General features: G+C 45.2%; 1 protein-coding gene across 8 annotated transcripts in view; it reads right to left on the bottom strand.

Moving 5' to 3' along the window:
• The window catches only part of STAT1 (signal transducer and activator of transcription 1), a 533,280-nt gene that overhangs the window by 392,732 nt on the left and 116,967 nt on the right, over positions 1-23,581 (bottom strand). For all 8 annotated transcript variants that reach the window (XM_069225879.1, XM_069225877.1, XM_069225884.1 and 5 more), the window contains one exon: positions 7,428-7,506. In XM_069225879.1, coding sequence (XP_069081980.1) covers positions 7,428-7,506 — 79 coding nt within the window. The remainder of the gene's footprint in view (positions 1-7,427; positions 7,507-23,581) is intronic.

Raw genomic sequence — 23,581 nt, 5'->3', positions numbered from 1 at the left:
AATACTGAATTGCAAAGATGCCAAGATTGTCTGCCAGTAGGGTAAAGCATTACTACAAACTACTACAGTAATGAGGAGTACTTGGTACAAGAAGATCAAATCTTGGGGCGGTATCCAAAACATACATGTGAATTCACACCATAATTACCTATTTCATAATCCATTTTAAAAACATTCCTTCTGCTTGCTGCAACATTGTTACTGAGCTCTGAATGTCCACTTGCTACATAAAAAAGAATCCAACCATTCAGCAGCACTCAAGGCAGTGGATAACTCAATCTTCATTACAACTCTTGTCTCCAAAGATATTGTGCTAAATCCTCTTTCTCAATTGTATTCTGCTCCTTTTCCATCATTCTACCCATCTGCCTACTGTTGCCCCCATCTTGATCCATCTTGTGTCCTTTACTATTCTCTCTTTCTTTAACTTTAACTCTCTACCTTTAACCACATCTCATGGTTCCTGAGATTCCTTTGGATTCTCATACTACTTTTATGCTAATGCCCCTATGTTCATTTCCTTCCTACCTAGTCTGCCCCATTGACCCTCTCAACTGCCATTGCACAATCCAATCTCCCAACAACCTGACACCTTATCCCACAGCTAGGACCTTCAGGGGTCTCTTCAACAATACACGCATCTCAAATTTTCATCATCTTCTCTAGAACAGCAGGCCGATTTCAATTTCTCAATATGAGTATCATCTGCAATCATCTCTCCTTCTTAACAACCAAACACCACATCAACATACCAGTCATGAGCAAATTAAGACTACAATATCAGCCTACTGGAATGTCTCACACAATATGTGTTTGCCCTCACCAACAACATAAGGAATATGTTACTTACCCTGTAAGCTTCTATTTGTAGTGTGGTGTACCATAAATTCATATGCTTAGCAGAATTCTGCCATCTAGTGTTGAGGTCAGATGCTTGCGACTTGCTTTTGTCTGAAGAAGTCTTTTGAGTCACAAGGTATGGTCACTCCTCCTATAGTCTGTATTGTGCACGGTCCTCTACTCCACTGTTAGACTGTTTTTGGTTGATTGTGTGATCTCGAGATAGAATCAGTAAAGAGACAGTAAAGAAGAACATGTAAGTTATAGTTTGATAAGGATGAGTGGGTCAGTACAGCGGTATATGTACATCATCCATCAGCTTCTGGGGAGGATGGTGGGTGTATATGAATCTACAGCATTACATGCCACAAATAGATGTTTACAGGGTATCATATTTCACTTGTAGCATTTGTTGTCTGTAGATGCATATCCTTAGCATCAAATGTAAAGCAGTGCTCCCCAAATGTGGTAGCTAGCCACTTGTTGACATAGATGCTTGAAGGAGTGTTCATATACAGCATGACCCACTCTAGCTTGTTGGTTAGCTAAGACATCAGAACAATAGTATTCTGTGATTGTATGTGGGTTAGTCCATGTAGCTGCCTTACAGATACGTACTAGTGGAATGTTTCCTAGGAAAGCCATAGATGTGCCTTTTCTTTTTACCTGTGGAGTGAGCTCTTGGAGCTGAAGGTAGCAGACATTTAGCTCTAGGGTAGCAAGTTGGAATGCAGTTTACTATCTATCACCTTGCGATTCTTGCTTTGGATACTGGTGAGCAAGTGAGGGTTTGAAAAGGATGTAAAAAGTTGCTGAGTTTTAAGGAAAGGCTTTGTCCTCTCAATGTAGTACATTAATGCTCTTTTATCATTGAGGGTGTGTAGAGCCCTTTCCACCACTGACTCTGGTGTCAGAAAGAACACTGGTAGCTCAATCATCTGGTTTACATGGAAAGGGTAAAGCATTTAGGAAGAATTCTGGATTTGTTATTACTAACAATTATTTGAATGGATTTAGAAGAAAAGGTCTTCTAGAGAGAGTGCTTTAAGTTCACTTATCTGTCTAAGAGAAGTTTTAGCCACCAAGAATACTATCATCCACGTGAAGAACTGTAGATCATATGAATGTCGTGGTTCAAAGGGAGGACCTACAAGCCTGGTTAGAACTATATTAAGATTCCAGACTGGTGCTGCTGGGATGAAGGGAGGAATTGCTCTATTAAATCCTTCCATAAATGCTTTAATAACAAATTTTAAACAAAGAAGTGTTGTCTGTTTTGCATGTAGGCAGCATGTGCTGCTCGGTGTAACCTAAGAGGTATTTGCAAGGCCTGCTTGTTGTAAATGGCGCTGGTAGCAAATAAGGTCTCGCACCGTAGGGGAAAGTTGTTGGATTTGTTTTGCTACACAGTAATCCACACACCTTTTCCATTTTGCTGAATAACATGCCTGTGTGGTGTGCCTGCAAGCTTGTATTAAAATGGTCATGCATTCTTGTGGAAGACTGAGGTACCCAAATTCTAGGACTTCAGGAGCCATATCACTAGATTCCATTGTTTGGGGTTTGGGTGCCTGACCCTTCCCTGTTTCTCAGTTAGAAGATGAGGGCAGATTGGCAGTTTCTTGTGTAGTACAACAGAGACCATGATGGATCTATTAGAATTAGTGTGAGAGATGTTTGAGTAACCTTCGGAACCACATAAAGGATGAGTAGAAGAGGAGGAAAAGCATAGGCAAATATCCCTGACCAGCTGATCCACAGGGCATTGCCTTTTGGACCATCTCTGGGGAAACCTGGAGGCAAAGTTTTGGCATTTTGTGTGCTGTTGTGTATTGGAGAAGTCTATTTCTGCGGCTCCCCATCGTTGGAAGTCTGAGTACAGAAGTTGAATTGATCTCCCAGTCGTGTGCCTGTTGCTGCATTCTCCTGAGCATATCTGCAAAGTTGTTGTCCACGCTTGGTAAGTATTGTGCTAGGCAGTGGATGTCATGTTGTATGGCCCAGTACCATATGTGCTCTGCTACGGGATAGAGCTGTGTGGAATGTGTGTTTACATGTTTTTGAAAGTAGTACATGGCGGTCATGTCTGTGGGCACTAGAACCACATTGTGTGAAGATGCTGCTGAAAAGCACTGAGAGCTAACTGAATTGCTAGAAGCTCTAGGGGATAGATTTCACTGGAGACCATTGCCCACATACTGTGAGGTCTTGCATATGTACAGCCCAGCCTTGTAAGGAGGCGTCTTTCATAATGGTGACCTGCAGGACAGAGCCTTTGAAGTGCCAACACTGCAACAGATTGTTGCTGCTACACCTCTGCAGAGTGATGGGTTGCTGGCCCTACCAACACTTGATCCCGTATGTGCCTCTCCGCTTGAGACCACTGTGACTGGAGGCATTGCTGAAGGGGTGGAGCATGTGCCATTGTGCATGTAGTACTGTGGAGATACATGAGGCCATCAAGCCTTGAAGACTTATACCGGTTTCGACTGTTATGTGACAATGTGGTTCAAAAAGAGGCAACGTAAGCTGGAACATTCCTACTCTTGCAGGACTGGGCTATGCCATTGTTCTGATAGAATCTAGGGTTGCGTCACACTGCTGCACTTGTAAAGGTTAAAAGGTGGGATTTTTGTAGTAGTGAGCATAAAGCGCAGCTTGTGTAAAAGGTTGATAACCCTTTGAGTGACCTGCAGACATTGTTTGCTTGCACTCTTAATCAGCCAATCATCTAGGTCTGGGAACACGTGTATGCCCTCCCATATGAAATGAGCTTCTACTACTGCAACACATTTTGCGCATACTCTTGGTGCAGTTATTCTGAATGACAACACTTTGAACTGATAATGTTGGCCACTTACTTGAAAATGGAGGTTGGGCCGATGGACTGGATGTATTGGTATGTGGAAATAGGCGTCTTTTAGTTCTATGGTTGTGCCGAAGTCTCTTTGCTGTAACAGTGTTATTACTTTTTGGACCGTTACCACATGGAACTGCTCCAATATGCACTTGTTGAGTGGCCTGAGGTCTAGTATTGGCCTTAAGGTGCTATCTTCCTTTAGAACAAGGAAGTACAGTGAGTACACAGCATGTTCTTGATATTGCACTGGGACTGGCTCATGGCCGTCTTTGGCAGAGCTTGTAGGAGTGGCAGGTGACATAGCTTGTGTTCGAGGTGGGATACTGGGAGGGGGAGGTGTGCATTTGAGACAATGTCCATCTTTTATTATTGAAATGACCCACTGATCTGATGTAATCTGTACCCAATTAGCATAGTAGCCATCCCCCTACTGGTGTTAAGTCCGGAGGGGGAGGCAGCAAGAGTTACTGTTTAGAGGAATTGTTCCCCTTGAAAGCGGATCCATGACTACGACATCTGTAACCTTTGTACTGTGAACTATAGTATGCCCCTCGAGTGTACTGCAATTGATGGGGGCTTTGCAGTTTTTGAAAGGTTGCTGTGTCCGTGGAGGTAGCAGTTTTGGATATACCTCTGTATTTGGGCCCCTCCAAAAGAAACCCATGTGGTGATATGTTTGGAAAGCACCCATAACTTTAGCAGTATGTGTCATTTTTTTATTTGTTTCCAACATTTTATCTACTTGTGGGTCAAATAGGTGTACCACATCAAATATTAAGTAAAGTAGATATTGCTGGACATTAGGCTTAAAGCCTGATACCAGCCAGGCATAGGACCTAATATTAATGCTGAGATTGGCTTCTCTTGTGCTGGTGTCTGCTGCATCTAATACACATTGAACTGTCACACTGGATATTATCCTCCCTCCTTCCACTAGTTCTTACCCTCTGTTTATACTAGTCAGGGAGATGTTGGCGTAATTCCTGTATCTCATCCCATTGTGCCCTGGTGTGCCTTGAGAGGAGGCCTGTGGAATTAGCTATCATAAGATGGCTGACTCCTTGCGCTGGCACATGCTTACCTCCTGAGTCACCCTTTTTGCTTTCCCTGTCAGTAGGAGAAACATCACCAATACCCTGTGAGCTGGCCCAGTTCCTGGTAGTATGCACCACCAGAGAATTGAGAGGAACATGCCCATTTATGTAAGTTTGGTCAGTTGGAGAGGGCTTGTATTTTTTGTCAACCCGTGGGTTAATGAACCTTGAGTTTACTGGCTGCTTAAATACCTCTGCTGTGGGTTTAAGCATGCCTTTTAACATCAGTAAGAACCTGACTTTGGGCTGTGACTTGTACACTGTTTTGACGAGGAAATCAACCTCATCCTGGAAAGTGTGTATTCCAATTTTATGGTATTGTGCAGACCTACGCAGAACTTCATGGTATGTAAATATGTCATCAGGTGGCGAGGATTTTGAACGGTAAAGCTCATGGTCTGTATCACCCAGAGGGTCTGTCATAGTCATCCAATGGTTCATCAATATCTCCATAGTCGTCCTGGGGATCGGGAAAATATAGTGTGTCATAGGGGTTAATATGGTCAATTGTACTATGGTCCCCTACAGACAAAGGTGTGGGAGACCCTTATGGTTGACATGAGGAGAGTATTGTGGAGATGTTGGATGAAATGGGGTTGTAGTTGGTGTTGACAGCAGAGGAAGACTAGGTGGAGGAGGAGAGGATAAAGGTACGTGGTGGAATAGGTGTTAGAGGAGGTGGAAATTGTGGGAACTATAGGAGTCTGGTCCCCTTGTCCTTATGCTTCTTTAGTGGGGGCTTTTGTGGTTGAGGCCCCAAGATTTCTTCTTTCTCTTTGGGAGCGTCTTTGTGGGTGGGAGATGTGGTTTGGTAACCACTCTTTCTGTGAACAGGTTTATAAACAATGTATTTTGTTTGGTGTTGAGCTTTTCCAGTATTTTGGTCAGGATACATTGAACTGGCTGCTCAATTGGCTCAGTAGCAGTTTTTGTTGTTTTCAGCACCAATAGTGTGGGCGCTAAGGCTTTGGATGTCGAAGATGTTTTCGGCATTGAAGTCTGCTTGGCATTGGGAGATTTTATTAGGGGGCAGAGGGTGTTTTGGGCGCCAAGGGAGATTTTGTCTCCAAAGGCGTCCCAGGTTTCTCTTGTGTAGATTTTGGCTCTGAAGACCTCAAATAGTTTTAAGGTTTCAATGCTTGTGTCTTCGTCACCAACGCCAAGAGTTGCTTCGACTTTGGAGTGGTCAGTGCATTTGTTTTGTTTTTTAGTGCCTTTCCAGGTTTGTTTAGGTAGAGTGACAAGTGCCTTTGCCTTGTGCTGGGCACCACCATGGCTCAAGGGCAGTGGGGTTCTGTGAGCCAGTATGTGTGTCTTTGTATAAACATGGGAGGCTTTCGCCAGTGTACTCATGTGCCCCGTCAGAGTCTTCATGCTTGTACTCAAAGTCGGACTCTTCTCCATTGCAGGCAAGTAGGATGGGGTTGTCCACCGATGCAAAGTGGTCTTCTGCCTTCTCTTTGATGTCCTCCTCAGTATGAAGGCCTTGTTGCTGGTCCCCAAAGTTATCTGGTGCATCTTTGGCTCCGTGTGCCTGTATTGTGTATTTGTCATCTTCTGGAGACAGGCAGAGGTTGCAGACCGGGAGTTGATCTTACCTGGAATATTTGGCACAACACTTGTAGAAGAAGCTGAAGGGAGTCTTTTCCCTCACTCTGTGTGCGTTGAGTGAAAGAAGGTGGCAGCAAACTTGGAAGCCGAAGTGGAAACTAAGCCTGAGCTAGGGCAGGTGGAACGAAGGCTGTTGTAAAACCAGTTGTAGGCTGTTTTCTGTAGTAGCCGTCAAAGGATGATGAGTCGGTTGCTGGGAAAGGTTTCTAGAAACGTGTTGAAGCTTTGATCCGGGAGCTCCAAAAGACGCCCGAACACGATGGCAGAGCAAAAACGATTAACAATGGAGACGATGACCATGCTCAACACAGACTAAAGAAGGAGTCACATGACTCAAAAGACTTCTTAGAAAAAACACAAGTTGCAAACCTCCGAGCCCCACACTAGATGGCAGCAGTATTGCAGGCAGATGTAACTACAGCCGTCACATGGTATGAATATACTGTTGCCTACCAGATACTAATTAAGCTACTACAGGATTCTCCCATCACTGCACACCAGAAGATGACAGGTTGGCTATCTGTCAAAAACAGACACACTGTGCTCCTAGCAAAGGATTTTAAGGACTTTCACAACACATCTCTCTTCTATAGTTTGCAACCTCTCACGGGTCATGTCTCTGCACACACTCTATGCTAAAGTGCCCTTACCCAACTCAAAGTTATGAAAGCCCGCACAACATGCCCTCACAACTGCTTAGGAACTCTCCTCTGAAACCCCTCTGGACACAAAACAGCGAAGTCTTTCGGAACATAAATATGTACATAGAAAAGCAGATTATAATATTACTGTGACTGATTTTGTTATGAGCTGTTGATATGTTGCTGTCTCCCCCAACCAATGGTCTATGAACCACTCAAACTTGATGATACTTTGTATGCTCGATTTTAATCTTATGAGAGTCACTTTTGTTGGAGGAGCCAATCAAAGACTCAACAATTAATGGCTGGCACTTGGATACATTCTTAGAAAGAATTTTACTGGTCATATCATTCAAAATGCAGAATTTAGAAATGCTTTACCTCTGCTCTGCAATGTTTTGAACTTGAAGTCATATTCGTCCTGAACATCCTCAAGAGTCTTGATGTCTTGTTCTATTTCCTATCATGGCAAAAACATTAACAATGTCTTACTTGTTTCAGGATCACCCTCATATACATTGCTAATTATAATCAATGCTACAAAACAGTAAGAATCAGGTTAGAAAAGGATAGATACAAAAAAAAAATTGGCAAACTGTACTTTTGTAACTGTACATAGTTTACAGTTAGATCAAAGTTTCCATAGAAAGACATTTTCATTTAATAATTTTGGTGCTCGCCAAATTTGCACAAAGTATTTTTAGAAAAAGCACATCCATTTTGTCTGTTTCATACAAAGTTTTGTGCTGATCCGGTAAGCGGGGCTAAAAAACACAAAGGAGGGATGCAGTCCCAAAAAAGCAATTTTCAATGTTATTTTTCATAGAAAGGTTTGTTATCAAATAAAGAAAAAACAGTTAACTGAGTTACACCAAATCTACAAAGAAGTTGAGCATATGCTATTCAAAGGTTTCTCTTCCAGTCTGTTGAAAGTAAAATAAAGGCTCATGCTCATATTTTATTGAAATGGTAATGTTTTATTGACAATGACAAATACAACAATGATGCTTTTGCATGTCCTAATGAAGGTCATGCCAATGTTTTGATGATTATCACAAAGTTAGAAGTAAGTCCATATTTGCTCTAATGAATGTCACTGTAAGGTGGTATCATCGCAAACGATTTTATTGGTGTTGCATTTCTCTGTTATGGTCAGTTTCTATTCGTATGAATGTTTTGACATACTGACAAAAGCCAGTAGGCAAGCCTTTTGATAACTACACCCCTTATATCGTGCCTAGTCTATTTGGGAGCATGGCTATAATGCTTCCTAGGAGGTATGGATTGTTAGGAGAGTGTTACCATATGCATTTCCAAATACATACTTGTAAATATTTGCAAATAAATGCACTGCATCAGGTAGTGTATGATAACAAAGTACCTTACGATAAATAAAAGCACTGGCTGGACAATGATGTATTGTTCCTTGTGTACCTGTAGAATGGGTGCTATCCCACAACACTTCACCTGAGAAGACCTCGGACTGTGTCACTATCTTGAGAGACAGTCATGTGCTACAATTGGATGCTTGTTTCCAAGTAGACAGAATGTTGCAGATTTATAGCTTGAGAAAGACTTGCATCTTTCACAACTAATAACCCACTTTCTTACATTGGTGAGGTTGTGATCTAGGGCCTGGCCGGAGGCCAAGCCCAGAGTCCAACCCCGCTGTGGACACTATTTTTAAAAATGTGGCTATACTTTATCATAGAAGACTCTGCAATCAGGGCTAAGATCTCCGCATAGTAAAGAATAAGGAAAAAAAACTTTATCTAACTCGAAAATTAATAGTTAAAATATTTGTATATGAAATACTAACACATTCATTTCATTTTTTTTTTTTTTATCAAAACAGGTTATTAACATTTTCTTATTAAATCAAAAAATAATAAAGATCTACTATTTTTTAACACTCATTTATAATTATAACTAATTTAATTTAACATTATTTCCTATGGGAGGGTGTTGCAGTAGCATGGCAGGTCATCTTTAGCCCTGGACATACAATTGTTTGTAGTAGTAGTAGTAACTTGGACTCTGAGTTTGTGGATACCAAAAAGTAGTAAACTTACTCAAAAGTGTAAATTACCTGTGCAAATCAGACAATTAGCGTTAACTATGACGGAATGTGTCCAAGCTACATTTTGGCGACGTGGGATGGACAAGGAAGTGGAGGAAAAGCTAAGGAACTGGGTTATTTTTGTGAGGTGTGGGAAGAGTTTCAAGGCCAATTTTCCTACTCTTCAAACCACTGAACTTCCAGTTTGTCCCTGAAACAAAGTGGGGATTCATTTGGTGGGGCCATTTTATGCTTTTCGGGTAAAACAAGGCTTTACAGTTGTGAATATGGATTATTACAGTGGGTGGGCTGAAAGGAAATTAACGTCAGACCCTAGTTCAAGGAAAATAATAGATTTTAAGAAGGATGTTTATTATTAGAGAAGGTCTACCTGAATTTCTAATTCCTGACAATCAAGTGTAATTTGTAAACTAAGAAGTGTTAGGATTACTAGAGTTAGTTGGTATCAAACACTTGATAAGCTCACTGTAATATCCTTAAACCAATGGTCAAGTTGAACTAATGAATGAGTTGTTGGATAATGTATTCACTGGGTATTGGGGAAGAAGTGTGAGATTTTGGGAGTAGTACAATCCATGCTATGATTTTTTCATGTCACTCCTCATTCATTTGGTAACTGGCCACCTTTTGAGCTTCTGTGGGAAAGGGAAATGAATTCAAAAGTATGTTCTCCTTGAATGTTTAAGTGGGTAAGAGGAGGATTATTGGTGAGTTGGATGAGATTGTGAGAACCTATGTCAATAAAGGTCATGACAAAAATACATTTTTAGTAGGTATTAAGAGAAGCACAAAAAACATTGTTTCAAGCAGGGGTTGTGAACTGCATAAAAATTCTGGGTCATATCAAGAAAGGTGAATACAAGTTTGGAGATTCTACCAAGAACAATAATGTTTATGATATTGCTGCCAGGATAAAAGGACATAATTTTTTGAATGTCGAGAGAATGGTCAAAGTGATATTACATTTTAAGGGAATTATCACTAGGATATTAGTTTATAAATATGCTGGGTCACTAGGGTTCCTTATTATTAGGTGTTTTTATACCTACTCAGTTATATAATAATCCTCATTTTAAATGTACTGCTCTAAAGACAATTTTTATTATCTCCTTTGCGGGGAAAAAGGGGTAAATGTTTTTTTATAATATATACATGATTAGGATTTATGTTCATTATCAAGTAATGTGAGAATGTTGTCCCAGGGTTCCATGTGAGGGATGGAATATTGATGTTTAAAAGCAAGGCAGTGGTTGGACTGGACTGACTATGCACATCCGGACAGTTTGTTTTCCTAAAACTAAATAAACGTACTGGTTTTGCTATTCACCTACATTTGTCTTCTTTAGATATCACCACACCAATCCTCTTAAAAGGTCTGAAAATCCACAGTTGTATTTAGCAGGGTATTTGGTGTTGACGAGGTAGCTGTTTGCAAATGCCTGCTAAGAAAGCCACTGTAACCCCTTTTTTCTGGTGGAGCGTGACCTTGGCAAACAAGAGAGAGGATGGTTTGCTTTTGTATAGCTATCTTGAACACATTTGACAATCCACATTGCTAAACCAGACTTTTAAGTTGGATTTCCTAAGTGGGCTTTGGCAAACACAACAAACAGCTGTTTTATCTTGCTAATGGGCTTTGTTCTGTTAATGTAAATATTAGCACTCTTTTAACATCTAATGTGATTAGTACTCTTACCTCCACCAACTCTGGGTGGGAAACCACCTTGGGTAGGAAATGGGAATTAGGTCTCAAAACAATTCTATCCATATAAAAATGAACAAAGGGTTCTTCCACGGTTAGAGCCTGCAGTTTGTTGACTCTACTCAGAGAAGAGATTACGATTAGAAAATCCACCTTCCACAAAAAATATTGCATTGTGAAAGAGTAGAGTGGCTAAAAGGATAGCCCCCTTAATCAGCATAAGTACCATGTTAAGATTCCATGCAGGGACCAGTGGCTTTCTTGGAGGGATTATTCTCTTTAAACTCTACCCCTTGTTGACACGAATTTTGAAGAGATGATAGTGTTCTCTCATTTGCATATATGCAGCAGTTGATGGTTTAATGTCCTTTGAATGAGCAGGAGATGGTAGACAACTACTTACACCAGTGCCTTTGTTTGCTGTGTTTGTAGTGAAGCAGTAATGTGAAAATGGTTTCTCCTTTGCAGCATAGCAGACTAACATAGTGGGCTTCTAGGCCTGCCAAAGGGTTTGCATATATTCCTCAGCTAACGAGATACAAAAACTCTATGAACCCAGGTGTCAATTCGCAATGTTAATTTCCGTGCGAGTTGCTCCCCTTTAGGGCAGATATTCTAACTCAGAAAATCTGCCCTGGGGTAGGACGTCTCTTGTGGATCTACTGACAGTTCCAGGAGTGATGAGAACCAGGTATACCTTGCACAAGTTGGTTCTTTCAGACCTATACACAAGACATCAGCGGTAGAGGATGAAAAGTGAAGGCAAATGTGTCTGGCCAAGTCATCCATAGTGTATTGCACATGATTGGAGGGTGTGGGTACCTGGAGCTGAAGCTTAAGCATTTACTTTTAATGTGGTGGAAAACAAGTCAATGGTGGATATGATCCACTACTGAAAGTACAGGTGAAGTATTTGGGTATCACTCATTTGTATACTTGTGGATGCACCCATGCGACATAGGCCTGCAAATTTTTTGTCCACTGTAAGAAATTAGATCATTATTTGGGATAAGTGACTACCCACCCCAAGGAATAATCACATCACTTGTCAGGGTGAAACACTAACATCACTAAATAAACCTAAATTGAACCCCCTGGTAACTGTGGCACAGAGCAGACAGACTCAACTTAGAGGCAATGTGCAAAGTATTTATGCAGTATCAAAAAAGTCAGAAAGTCAAAATGCAAAATAACAAAAATTCCAAAATGAATTAGAAAAATGCAGTAAAATCTAATAAACAAAAATCATACCAAAATGCCAAAAAGTCCAAAAAGGGGAACCAGAGATATCAAGTTTTAAACTTCTCAGCCCCAAGAAGCATTCAGAACCAGGAGAAAGTGCAATTTGACGCTGGCCACAATGGAAAGCTGATGGATACACAAACCAGGTCTGTCCTGGTCAAAGATTTTAGCTTCCGCGGGCAAGATGGCCGTCACTTCGTGAGGCTCTGCCTGGCCTGGGGCCGTTTATCCGTTTATTGCCATATCCGACGGTGCTGGCGGGCGCCAGTCTGGCGCGCTCTGATAAGTGGTACACCTGGGCCGTTTTCGGCAGCTCAGGAGTGGCGAGGCGACCGGACCAGCAGCTGTAGAGAGACGCGGGCGGGCCTTCTTGTGGCCGCGCCCGCGTGTGCAGAGAGCGGAGCGAACGGGCGGACGTGGAGGCCCGCGACGAATGGCGAGGGAGCGTGACAGAGCGAGGAGCTGAGCGGAGTGTAGAGCGGGCGGGCGGACGTGGAGTCCGGCGGCCGCTCCCGGAGGTACGTGACCGCGAGCGAGGCCGCGCCTGGGGGCCACTCGGCGACGGGATCGCGTCGCGGCCTACAACGCGCTGAGGAATAGTGGCGCTGCAGTGGAGGAGTCACGGCCGAGACTCGTGGCTCACCCGGGGCCCGGTGACTTAAACGGGCCGGGAAGAGGCCCAAATGAAGATAGGTCGCCGAGGAGATGCCTCTCTGGGAGCCTTTGGAGTTTGTGGCTGCTCTCGTCTGGCTCTGGGGAGGAGCCGTCTGCATATTTAGGAGGGGCCCCCCGGGCCGCTAAGCTGAGGATGCAGAGTATACCCGGAGGAAGGCAGTGAAGACCGAGATGGTGGCGGCCCGAGGTGGGTGAATGTGCGGCGAACATCCGGCTGTACAGTGTAGGCTGATCGGGACCGTGAGGGTAAACTGATGTTCTGTGGTCCCGCCAATTGACGACCCCAGCGGCTGATGTGGGGGCCTACGGTGAGGAATGCGCTGATGGGTGGATGTCCTGGAGTCTGAGCTTCCATTAGATTGGCTCTAATTCTCTGGCCTGTCGGAGGTGTTGATGTAGATTGGAACGATGGGTAAGGCTGATCAACGCCAGGCCAAACTTACCTTTGAAGGGGGGAAAAAGAAGAACGCTGCCGCTGGCTCCCAGCCCTGCGAGGAGCCGAACGGAGAGGATAGCTCTGAGGCATCAGTGAAGTCCATGTTCTTGGATCTTAAGGCCAGCTTGGCTGGCATTGACGCCAAGTTAGACCATGTAACCGAACAGCTTGATCGCATTAGGGCGCGCGTAGATGATCACAACTCCAGGTTTGAGGCACTGGAGTCACGCACATCTGAGATAGAGGATGCACGCCAGGGTGACAGAGATCAGATTGCACGTATGGATCGAATACTTGAGGTCATACGCAATAAGAATGAAGACTTGGAATCAAGATCCCGCCGCAACAACATCCGTATCGTAGGGCTGCCGGAGGCGACCGATATGGGTCGAATGGAAGACTTTATAGAGCAGATGTTATCTGATTTGTTCTCGGGTGAGCTCTCTCGGATGTTGGTGGTTGAGAGGGCTCACAGATCTTTGGGACCCCGTCCCCCTCCCCGGACTCCCCCACACGCAATTATTGCGCGCCTGATGAACTACCGTGATCGCAACACCGTACTCCCCCTGGCAAGGGAGAGACGTCCGCTACTCTTTAAGAACTCTGAAATAAATTTCTTCCCAGACTACACTATTGGCGTGCAATCCCAGAGACGTGCCTTTTTGCCGGTTAAGCGACTGTTGTCCCAAGCGGGTGTAAACTTCGCTTTGTTATACCCTGCTAAGTTGAGGGTGCGGCACGAGGGGAAGATGCTCTACTTTACAGATCTGAAACAAGCGACCAAGTTTGCCCGGCAGCTGCCTAAGAGTCGGGAGACCGCAGAACGCCGGGGCCGAGGCGACGAAGATGTTGCCCTGAGCGACAATGACTAATATACTCCGGTCGACTGGATATTCACTGTTGGAACTGCGTGGGCGCGCTGGCTGCTCCTTGCCTGGCCCCGTCTGTTTAGTGACTTGTAGTTGGCTCACGGGCCCCTCTCTCCCGATGTCAGATGGGTGGAGAGGTACCAGGCCGGTCATTGCCCCTGGGATGAGTCCTGTTATTCACTGTTATTGTTCTCGGGGAGGGTTTTGGGGTCAAGATGGGTGGGACATTGGTTGGGTCCGATTGGGGGGCCTGTGTGGGTGGGGGGTGGGGGGTTTCTTGTATGCTTGTGGGGTATTGTTCCTTCCTTCATGTATGGATGTTTTATTTGTCCCTTCGCCAAATACAAGGCAGGTGGTGGTTGGCATTCGTGTGTACTACTGGCTGATTTTTGATGGGGCCGAGGGGTGAGGAAGTGTCTGTGGTCAGATGTTTGACTTGGAACGTGCGTGGGCTTAATGATAGTAGGAAAGCTCGTCTTGTGGCTGCGTATGTTAAGAGACATGCAATTGATGTCTGTATGCTGCAGGAGACGCACTTGGTGGGGTCCACAACAAGCAGACTAAAATCTGGATGGGTGGGTGAGATGCATTACTCCACATACTCGAGTTACTCCCGTCGAGTTGCTATCTTAATTCGCAAGGGTCTGCAGTGGCGCACGAAAGAGGCTCTGGTGGACCCCAATGGTAGGTATGTGCTGATGACTGGTGTGCTTCTGGACAGGGCGTGTCGTCTTGTCGCTGTGATGATGACCCTGATTTCTTTTTAGAGCTGTGGCGCCTGATAGAGTCGTTAGGGCCAGGTGCGGTGATTTGGTGAGGAGATTTTAATGTCGTCTTAGACGCCAAGATGGACAGAGAGAGCCTAGCCAGGATGCAACATGCTGCGGCGGCTGGAGCCTTGGAGGTGGTGATGCGAGATGGTGCGCTGGCTGACCTTTGGAGGCAACGACACGGAGACGCGAGAGAGGGAACATGTTTGAACTATGTGCATGGTAGTTGGTCTCGTATTGACCGCACATTGGCCTGGACTAGAGCGGTTGACCATCTCCCCCGTACGTTGTCAGACCACTCGCCGGTGAGTCTGGAATTGGAGATACCGACTGAACTTGGCCGGTCGATTATGTGGCGGTTACCTGAGGAATTGCGGGAGGCGGTCAGACTGTACTTTGTAGAAAACCAGGAATCGGTGAGGTCCCCAGGAACTCTTTGGGAGGCATTTAAAGTTGTTATTAGAGGGGTATGTCTCTCGAAACAAAACGGTATAGTTAAAACTTTCAGGCGAGAGATGGCTGAAATTGAGACACGGCTTGCTGAGCTGGAAAGGCGACTGGTATCTCACTGGTCCAATGAAGTTCTTGCCGAGATTCGTTGTGAGGTATCGCTGTATGAGGAGGCCTCCCTCAGGGAAATTTGCTTCCTCGGGAGGGAGGTCCGAGCACGCCAATATGGGGAAGGTGAGAGGGCGGGACGTACGATGGCAGCTTTGCTTCGTAACCCTTGGGCCAGTGACTATGTTTCTGAGGTCGTGGATGGAGGAGGGAGGAGTGTGTCGGGATCGGGTGGAATTATGCAGGTGTTCACTGAGTTTTATGCGGGACTCTATGCGGCTCCGGCGAACGCTAGCGTGACTGATGCACAGGTGCCCTTTGAGGATATTGCGTTAATATGGTTTGATGAGGTGCATAGGAAATATGTAAACGAACCATTCTCATTAGAGGAGGTGGCCGCGGCTATACGTGGTTTGCCCGGAGAGAAATCTCCTGGTGTGGATGGCCTGACCCCTGCGTTCTATAAAGAGTATGTAGATATCCTAGCTCCTCGGCTGTTGGAGGTATATGCAGAGGCCCTGGAGACTGGGTCGCTTCCGGCCTCGTTCCGGGAGGCTCTGATAGTGACAATCCTGAAGCCCGGAAAGGATCCAACCCGGTGCGACTCGTACCGCCCGCTGTCCATGATAAATATTGATAACAAAATTTTAGCAAAAATGATTGCGGCGAGACTACAGCCTCTCCTTCCTAACTTGGTGCTTCCGGATCAGTCGGGTTTTGTCCCGGGAAGGTCTACGGGTCACAATTTGCGCACCTTCTTTGCGGTGGCGGGCACACTGGGAAAGGACGATAATGCGGCAGCTGTTTTTCTGGACGCAGCCAAAGCATTTGATTCCTTGACATGGGACTATATGTTTGCCTTGCTGGGTCGGGTGGGACTTAGCGTGCGCTTTCTCCGTTGAATTAAATTGCTGTATACGATGCCTACGGCTAGACTGCGTCTTAATGGAAACGTGTCTGTCCCGTTCCCTGTTGCGCGTGACACGCGCCAGGGATGCCCGCTGTCCCCTCTCCTTTTTGCTGCGGCGATGGAGCCTCTGGCGGCCCGACTCCGACAGAAATATAGTAATAGAGGGCTACAATTCCGGCAGCGGCCAATTTTGATATCTCTGTACGCTGATGACATTGCATTATATGTACGGAACCCTGACCAGAATCTGGATACACTACTAGATGAGATAGTGCGTTTTGGTACCTTTTCAGGTATTACTATTAACTGGTCTAAGTCTGTTGTGCTACCTTTGACCCCCAGGGTGACGCGGTATGACTCTCGATACCCTCTGGCGTGGGCGGAAGGGCCGGTGCGGTATTTAGGTATACAGCTGAGTTGCGATGCGGAGGAGTTGTGGTTGGCTAATTATGGCGCTGCTCTGACGTGGCTGGAGAGGAAGGTAGTGACCTGGCGTGCCCTCCCGTTATCATTGATAGGACGGATTGCTATTGCAAAGATGGTAGTCATGCCGAAGTTTTTGTACTTATTTGTGAATCTACCTCTCCCGCTCTCGAGGGGCTACCTAAAACGTCTGCGCTCGGCACTGATCTCCCTGGTGTGGGCGGGACGTCGAGCGCGTATTTCATGGGAGAGGCTGACGCTGCCGTTCGAGCTGGGTGGGCTTGCTGCGCCGGACATGGAGCTGTACTATCTATGCGCTCAGGCACACTTTGCGTACTATTGGCTGAATCCTATCCGCTATCTGCCGCATCTGGCACCTGAGAGAGACTGTGTGGCCAGACGACCTGGCGAGGGCATTTGGTGGAAGGGTCCCGTCTCGGGTGCGGGGGATTGATACGGTGGCATGTACGATGCGGGCGTGGGGTATAATGATGCGGCGGTCTGGGGTAGCGGTCCCATGCGCTCCTTCTTTACCGGTCATGGCGATAGCCGATGGACAGTTGTATCGAGACGGTGGAGTACGAGGGTTCCTCCGGGATGCTGGCCTGACTGAGCTGAGAGATTGGATGGTGGATGGCCGCCTGCTTGACGTATCAGAGATACTAGCAGGTCGTGAGTGCACGGCGCTTCAGCGTATGTATGTGATCCGCGTTCGTTCATTCCTGCGGAGCCGTCTGTGGAGTTCGACTGTGGCCCCGGTAGAGTTTCGCGCGCTGGAGGTCCTTTGCTGCGCGCGGTCGTCTAACAGACTGGTCACCAAATTATATAATTGTATGCAGGAGCAGAGGAATAATCTCCGGGAGCCGTCTAGACTAGCGTGGGGGGCGGAACTTGGAGAGCCCATCTCGGAGGCTCTGTGGCGTGATTGTTGCGCGCATATGAGAGCGTTGACACCCAATTACAGGCTTAGACTGCTGCACTTTAAATTTTTACACAGACTATACTATACCCCAGTGTGGCTTCACTCCTTGGGGTTACGTGAAGATGCGCGATGCGTGCGCTGCCGGGCGCCGGAGGCTGGTTTTCTGCATCTGGCATGGGAGTGCGCGGATGTCCACGCTTTCTGGGTGGCAGTTTTTAATGCAATCTCGGAAATGGTTGAAACAGAAATTCCTGCCACTCCTAGAACCGCGCTGCTTGGGTGTGTGGAGGATATCCGGGCAACACATAGGCGCTTGGTGGGCCTGCTACTGCTATTGGCCAAGCGCAGAGTGGCCATGTACTGGGGCGGGAGGAGAGTGCCGCAATGTTCTGAATGGTTACGTGATGCTGCTTTCTGTCATGATCAGCTTATGATCTTTTGGAGCTTGATGCCTGAAGGGTCTAGACCCAAAGATATATGGGCCCCGCTAAAAAACTTCTTGGCAGCTCAAGACGCGCGAGTGATATAACTAAAGAAGCCCGGTCTGAGTTATTGCCCCCTCTATCTGTTGGCATATACGCTAGGAAAGGTGAATGACTGCTGATGTCTGGCTTTCTCCCCCTCCTGTTTGTATCTGTTGATGTCCCTCTTCGGTTGCATGCTTTTACTACTGCAACACTGCTGGCAAGCGGTCCGTGGTAATCAGATACGGACGCTGTACCCAATATTGGAAGGGGAAATTAGAGGGGCAACGGGATTGGAGCGATAAATGTGTAACTGTTTGACTTCTCCTGTTAGGAATGTACATTGATACTATGATGGAAGGTTACTGCTTGTTAGATGTACTGCTTTGAAGGGACTGTTGTTTTACCTTTGTAAGTTGATATGATAAAATCAATAAAAAATAAAAATAAAAAAAAGATTTTAGCTTCCAACTTCAGTGCCATAAGTCCCAATCCACCACAGGAGTAAACTTCTAAAGTCCACCAGGACCTCAGAGGAGGCACTTAGAGACTCAAAGGGTGTCAGCAGAGGCCAATAGCGGGGCCCAGCTGCAGAAAGAGTCCTTTTGTACCTTATGATAAACCTTATGATCCTAGGAGTTCACTTCTGAGCCCTGGATACAACAGGGAGTAGGTATAGTCCTTCAGGGCTTCTACTAGGTCACAGACAGCAGGTCAAGTCCTCTTCTGTTCTTCCTCAAGTAGAAGAGAGTTCTTAATTGGGTGTACGGAGGTGCCACATTTATGCCTGCCACGAGCTAGTGGGTAGGAATGACTACTAGGTATGCCCTAACCAATGTAATAAAGGTCCATGTAGCCAACTGGACCTACCTTGAGGATACGCAAGATGGCGAAAGTCTTCAGGTACATTAAACTTGTGCTTTAAGGGCTGGCTGTATTGAGGCGTACACTATGGTAATCCTAATTTCCTCCTGTAACACCAAATTCCCGTTTGAAGCTGTCACAGTGCACTCAATAAATCTAGAGACAGAAGTCTGGTTGAACATAGCTGGTTTTTCCAGCAACCACACGCTGGATACACATGAATCATTCTGGCATCTTGTTTTCCTTCCTTTCAAGTGTGCCCCCAGTGTTATGTGCGAAAATCCAGAGACATACATCTGGTAGAACAAAACTAGTGTTTCTCAGCAACCAGACAGTGGATACATATGTATTATGATGGCATCGCGTTTCACTTACCTTCAAGTACGCCCCAAAATACTCTATGAAACCAAGCAGACCTGTCAAGTAGGATTTGGCAATGTAATACCAAAAAGGATGCTTAGAGTTCCCACCAGGTCAGACCAGCTATTGCTCCTGGTAAACATTTCAAACGTTTTTCACATCTATCCAGATACTAATTACTGGCAAGCAGAAGTGGGAATGCAAATCCAAATTTAGCCTCCAGAAACCTCAGACAGGGAAAAGCTTTCTAAAAGTTACTTGGAAGTACCAAACCTTTCTATGCTCAAGGGCACGGACAGCTTTAAAGATCAGGTTCAGACTAGGATGGCATCTCCAAGGGTGGATAAAAGATACAAGTCGGCCCCTTCAAACCCACCCTACTTAAGAGGCCAGCTCCCACCAGACCCTCTAGTGGTGCATAAAACACTCAAACAATTTACTGCACAGGGGACGGGGACAGTACATCAGATTAGGAAAGTAAGAAGATTGATAATACGAGGAAGACGTTGGCCTCTCATTAACACACTCTACAGATACAACATGGGCCAGCAGGATGACATGGGAGTCTTGATCCAACCCCTTCCGGATCTATATAGGCAGTGGGCATAGTAATTACTCACCAAAGGGCAGACTATTTCAAACAAAACCAAACAGTGTGCTCTAGACAAGGCCGACACCACTTCTAGTGGTGTAAAGGACGAGTGTCCTAACCCGCGGCCATGCCTGGCTCTGTGCCTCTGGATCTAAACCAAAGGTCTAGGAGCATCGGATCAACACCTCCTTGGACCTCACATTTATCAGTTGCTAGCGAAAATCAAGAAGGACACAGACACCGCTAACGCAGTTGGGACTCTTCAGATCCCATCGACATGTCATTCTTTTCATAGGGACCAGTTTTGCGGCAGAGCCAAAACAATCTCCCTCAAGGCATCCATCTCCTACCAAGGCTAGCAACGCCAGTACCAATCCTCCTGTGTTTACTTCAGGGGCAACCACAGGAAAAATAATACCAGGGGCAGAGGCACAGGTGACGCAGGGATCCATGCCTGCCAAATAGTGACTCTCTTTCCCTCCCCCTGACCACTCAATACCTGTCGGGAGAAGGCTGCTGGGGTTTCTCACTCGCTGGCAACACATCCCCTCATATCAGTTGGTACTTTCCATTAAAGAGCGGGGTAACTGTCTAGTGCTTACTACTCCACCACCAAATATTCCCCCACAAACACTCACGCTCTACAGACCATTAGCGCCTCCTCCAAGAGGAAATCCAAGCCCCTTTACCCTAAGGGGCCATAGAGCCTGTGCCACCACACCAACATGGTGAAGGGATGTGTGTACGCCCATTACTTTCTAATACCCAAAAACAATGGGTCTCCATCCTCGATCTCAGGCCCCTCAACATGTACATACTGTTGGAGCATTACCACATGGTCACGCTCCAGGACATCATCCTTCAGTTGCAGCAAGGCGACTTCCTGACTGCCCTTTTATCCGAAGGTTGCCTATTTCGCATTCACAACCACCCAACGTACCACTGCTACCTAAGGTTTGTGATAAGTGGATAGCACTTTCAGTTCAAAGTTCTGCCTTTCGGGGTGACTACCGTCCCAGAGTTTTCACAAAGTGAGTTGCGGCGGTGGCTGCTCATCTTCTGGGGAGCAGCGTCCATGTCTTTCCCTTACCTCGATGACTAGCTGATCATGGCTCACATCCAGGCCACCACAGGCCTGCTGCAGTGTCTAGGGTGGTAGTTCTTTACCTTTTGACTTATGTGGACCACCACTAAAACAATGCTGGAATCGGTCCACTGAGACATTACTGGAAGCTGGGTACCCCAGCCTAAGCAATTTCTATGATTTGAACTTCGAAACAATACACACAAATACAAAAGGAAAATGTCACTTACCCAGTGTACATCTGTTCGTGGCATGTTCCGCTGCAGATTCACATGATGTACATTAGTAGTCCACCATCTGATGTTGGGCTCGGAGTGTTATAAGTTGTTTTTCTTCGAAGAAGTGTTTTCGAGTCACAGGATCGAGTGATAACTCCTCTTCGGTTCCATTGCGCATAGGCATAGACTCCATTGTTAGATTGTTTTCCCGCAGAGGGTAAAGGAAGGAGTGAGAGATTTCCATGCTAATGTAAATGTATGTACATATGTACAAATGTTTGTAACTTAAACGACTACAGGCTTCCAGGGAGGAGGGAGGATGCATGTGAATCTGCAGCGGATCATGCCACGAACAGATGTACACTGGGTAAGTGACATTTTCTGTTCGATGGCATGTGCAGCTGCAGATACACCTGCTGTGCATAGACTACAAAGCAGTTTGTCCTCCCATAAATTAGCTGTGCTTACCCTGTAGGAGTTGAAGTTGTTTGAAATAATGTTCTTAGAAAAGCTTGACCTACTGTGGCTTGTTGTTGTGATAATATGTCTACACAGTAGTGTTTAGTGCATGTATGTGGTGTTGACCATGTGGCTGCTTTACATATTTTAGCCATTGGTATTTTCCCTAAAAAAGCCATTGTTTCAACTTTTTTCCTTATAGAATGTGCTTCAGGAGTAACTAAAAGCTGTCATTTTGCTTTAATATAGCATGTTTGGATGCATCTTACAAACCATTGTGCTAAACCTTGTTTTGATATGGGATTGCCCGTATGAGGTTTCTGGAAAGAGACAAATAGTTGTTTAGTCTTTCTAAACAGTTTAATTCTATCTATATAGTACATTAAAGCACTTTTGATGCCTAATGTATATAGAGCTCTTTCTGCCACAGAATCTGGCTGTGGGAAAAAGACTGGCAGTTCCACTGTTTGATTTATGTGAAATGGTGATACAACTTTTGGGAGAAATTATGGGTTTGTTCTTAGTACAACTTTATGCTTGTGTACTTGGAAGAAATGTTCTTCAAGAGTAAGGGCCTGGATTTCACTTACTCTTCTTAAAAAAGTAATTGCCACTAGGAAGGCAACTTTCCATGTTAGAAATTGAATTTGGCAAGCGTGCAAAGGCTCAAATGGTGGTCCCATAAGTTGTGTAAGCACTATATTGAGATTCCAAGAAGGAACTGGTGGTGTTCTGGGTGGAATTATGCGTTTTAAACCTTCCATGAAAGCTTTAATGATAGGAGCTCTAAATAAAGAGCTATGATGTATATTTTGTAAATATGCTGAAATTGCAGTAAGATTAATTTTTATTGAAGAGAATGCCAAGTTAGATTTTTGTAAATGAAGTAAATAACATACAATATCTTGTATTGATGCTGTAAGAGGGTCTATATTTTTGGATTGCCAGTAATATACAAACCATTTGTTTGCATAGCACTTTCTAGTAGGGTTTTCTTGCTTGAACACAGAATCAAGAGGTACCGGACGGGTGATATAATCAGGGTCAGGGGGTGTAGGTTTATATTTTTTTTCTATCCTAGGTGTTATGATGTGAGCTTTAACAGGTTCACTAAAGATCTGATCCACATGTTTTACCATGCCTGGGAGCATCAGGAGGCATTGATAACTAGACTGTGTTGAAGATAAAATGTTAAATAAGAAATCCTCTTCTAGGGGCTCTGCATGCATGGTAACACCATGATATGCTGCAGCCCTAGCTATGACTTGGGTATAGACAGTACTATCCTCAGGTGGTAATGGTTTAGAGGGATAGCTGACTGGATCGTTACTTGGAATGGGATCTGGGTCATAAAGATCCCATGGATCCACATTGTCCTGTTATGAATCATAAGAATGAGTGGGTAACTGCACTAGTGTAGGGCTAGTAGGAGGAGAGGTAGGTAGGCGGGGAGAATGAGGAGGAGGGTGAGGAGGAGAAGACTGAGGTGGTGGTTTCTCCTTCTGCTTTGGCACTTTAGCTGGAGGCTTCATAGTGTCCAATTCCTCCTGAAAAGCTAGCTTCCTCTTTGTTTTTAAAGGAGGTGCTGTCAGAATTCTCCCTGTTTCCTTATGGATGTGGATCCTGGATTGTCTTTCATCCATAATTTCTAATATTGGTTGTACATCTAACTCCTCTTCAGAGGTTTTGTGGCTTTCTTTAAGCCTCTTTGAAAGTCCATGTTCCTCTGTGTAAGTTGGCCTTTTCGGCTCCAAAGCTTGCTTTTTTGGGATCGAAAAAGATGAGGACGACAATAGTTTTGGCTCCAAAACTGGCTTTCTAATTTTTGACTCTGAAAAGTGGTGTCTAGTGGAGTCGGAAACGGAGCTCTTTCTTGTCTCCAATGTTTTCGGAGGAGTGGCGTTTTT

This window comes from Pleurodeles waltl, chromosome 3_1, assembly GCF_031143425.1.
Source record: "Pleurodeles waltl isolate 20211129_DDA chromosome 3_1, aPleWal1.hap1.20221129, whole genome shotgun sequence".
Lineage (NCBI taxonomy): Eukaryota > Metazoa > Chordata > Amphibia > Caudata > Salamandridae > Pleurodeles > Pleurodeles waltl.
The sequence above is the reverse complement of the archived record's forward strand: the minus strand, read 5'-3'. Positions and strand labels throughout refer to the sequence as shown.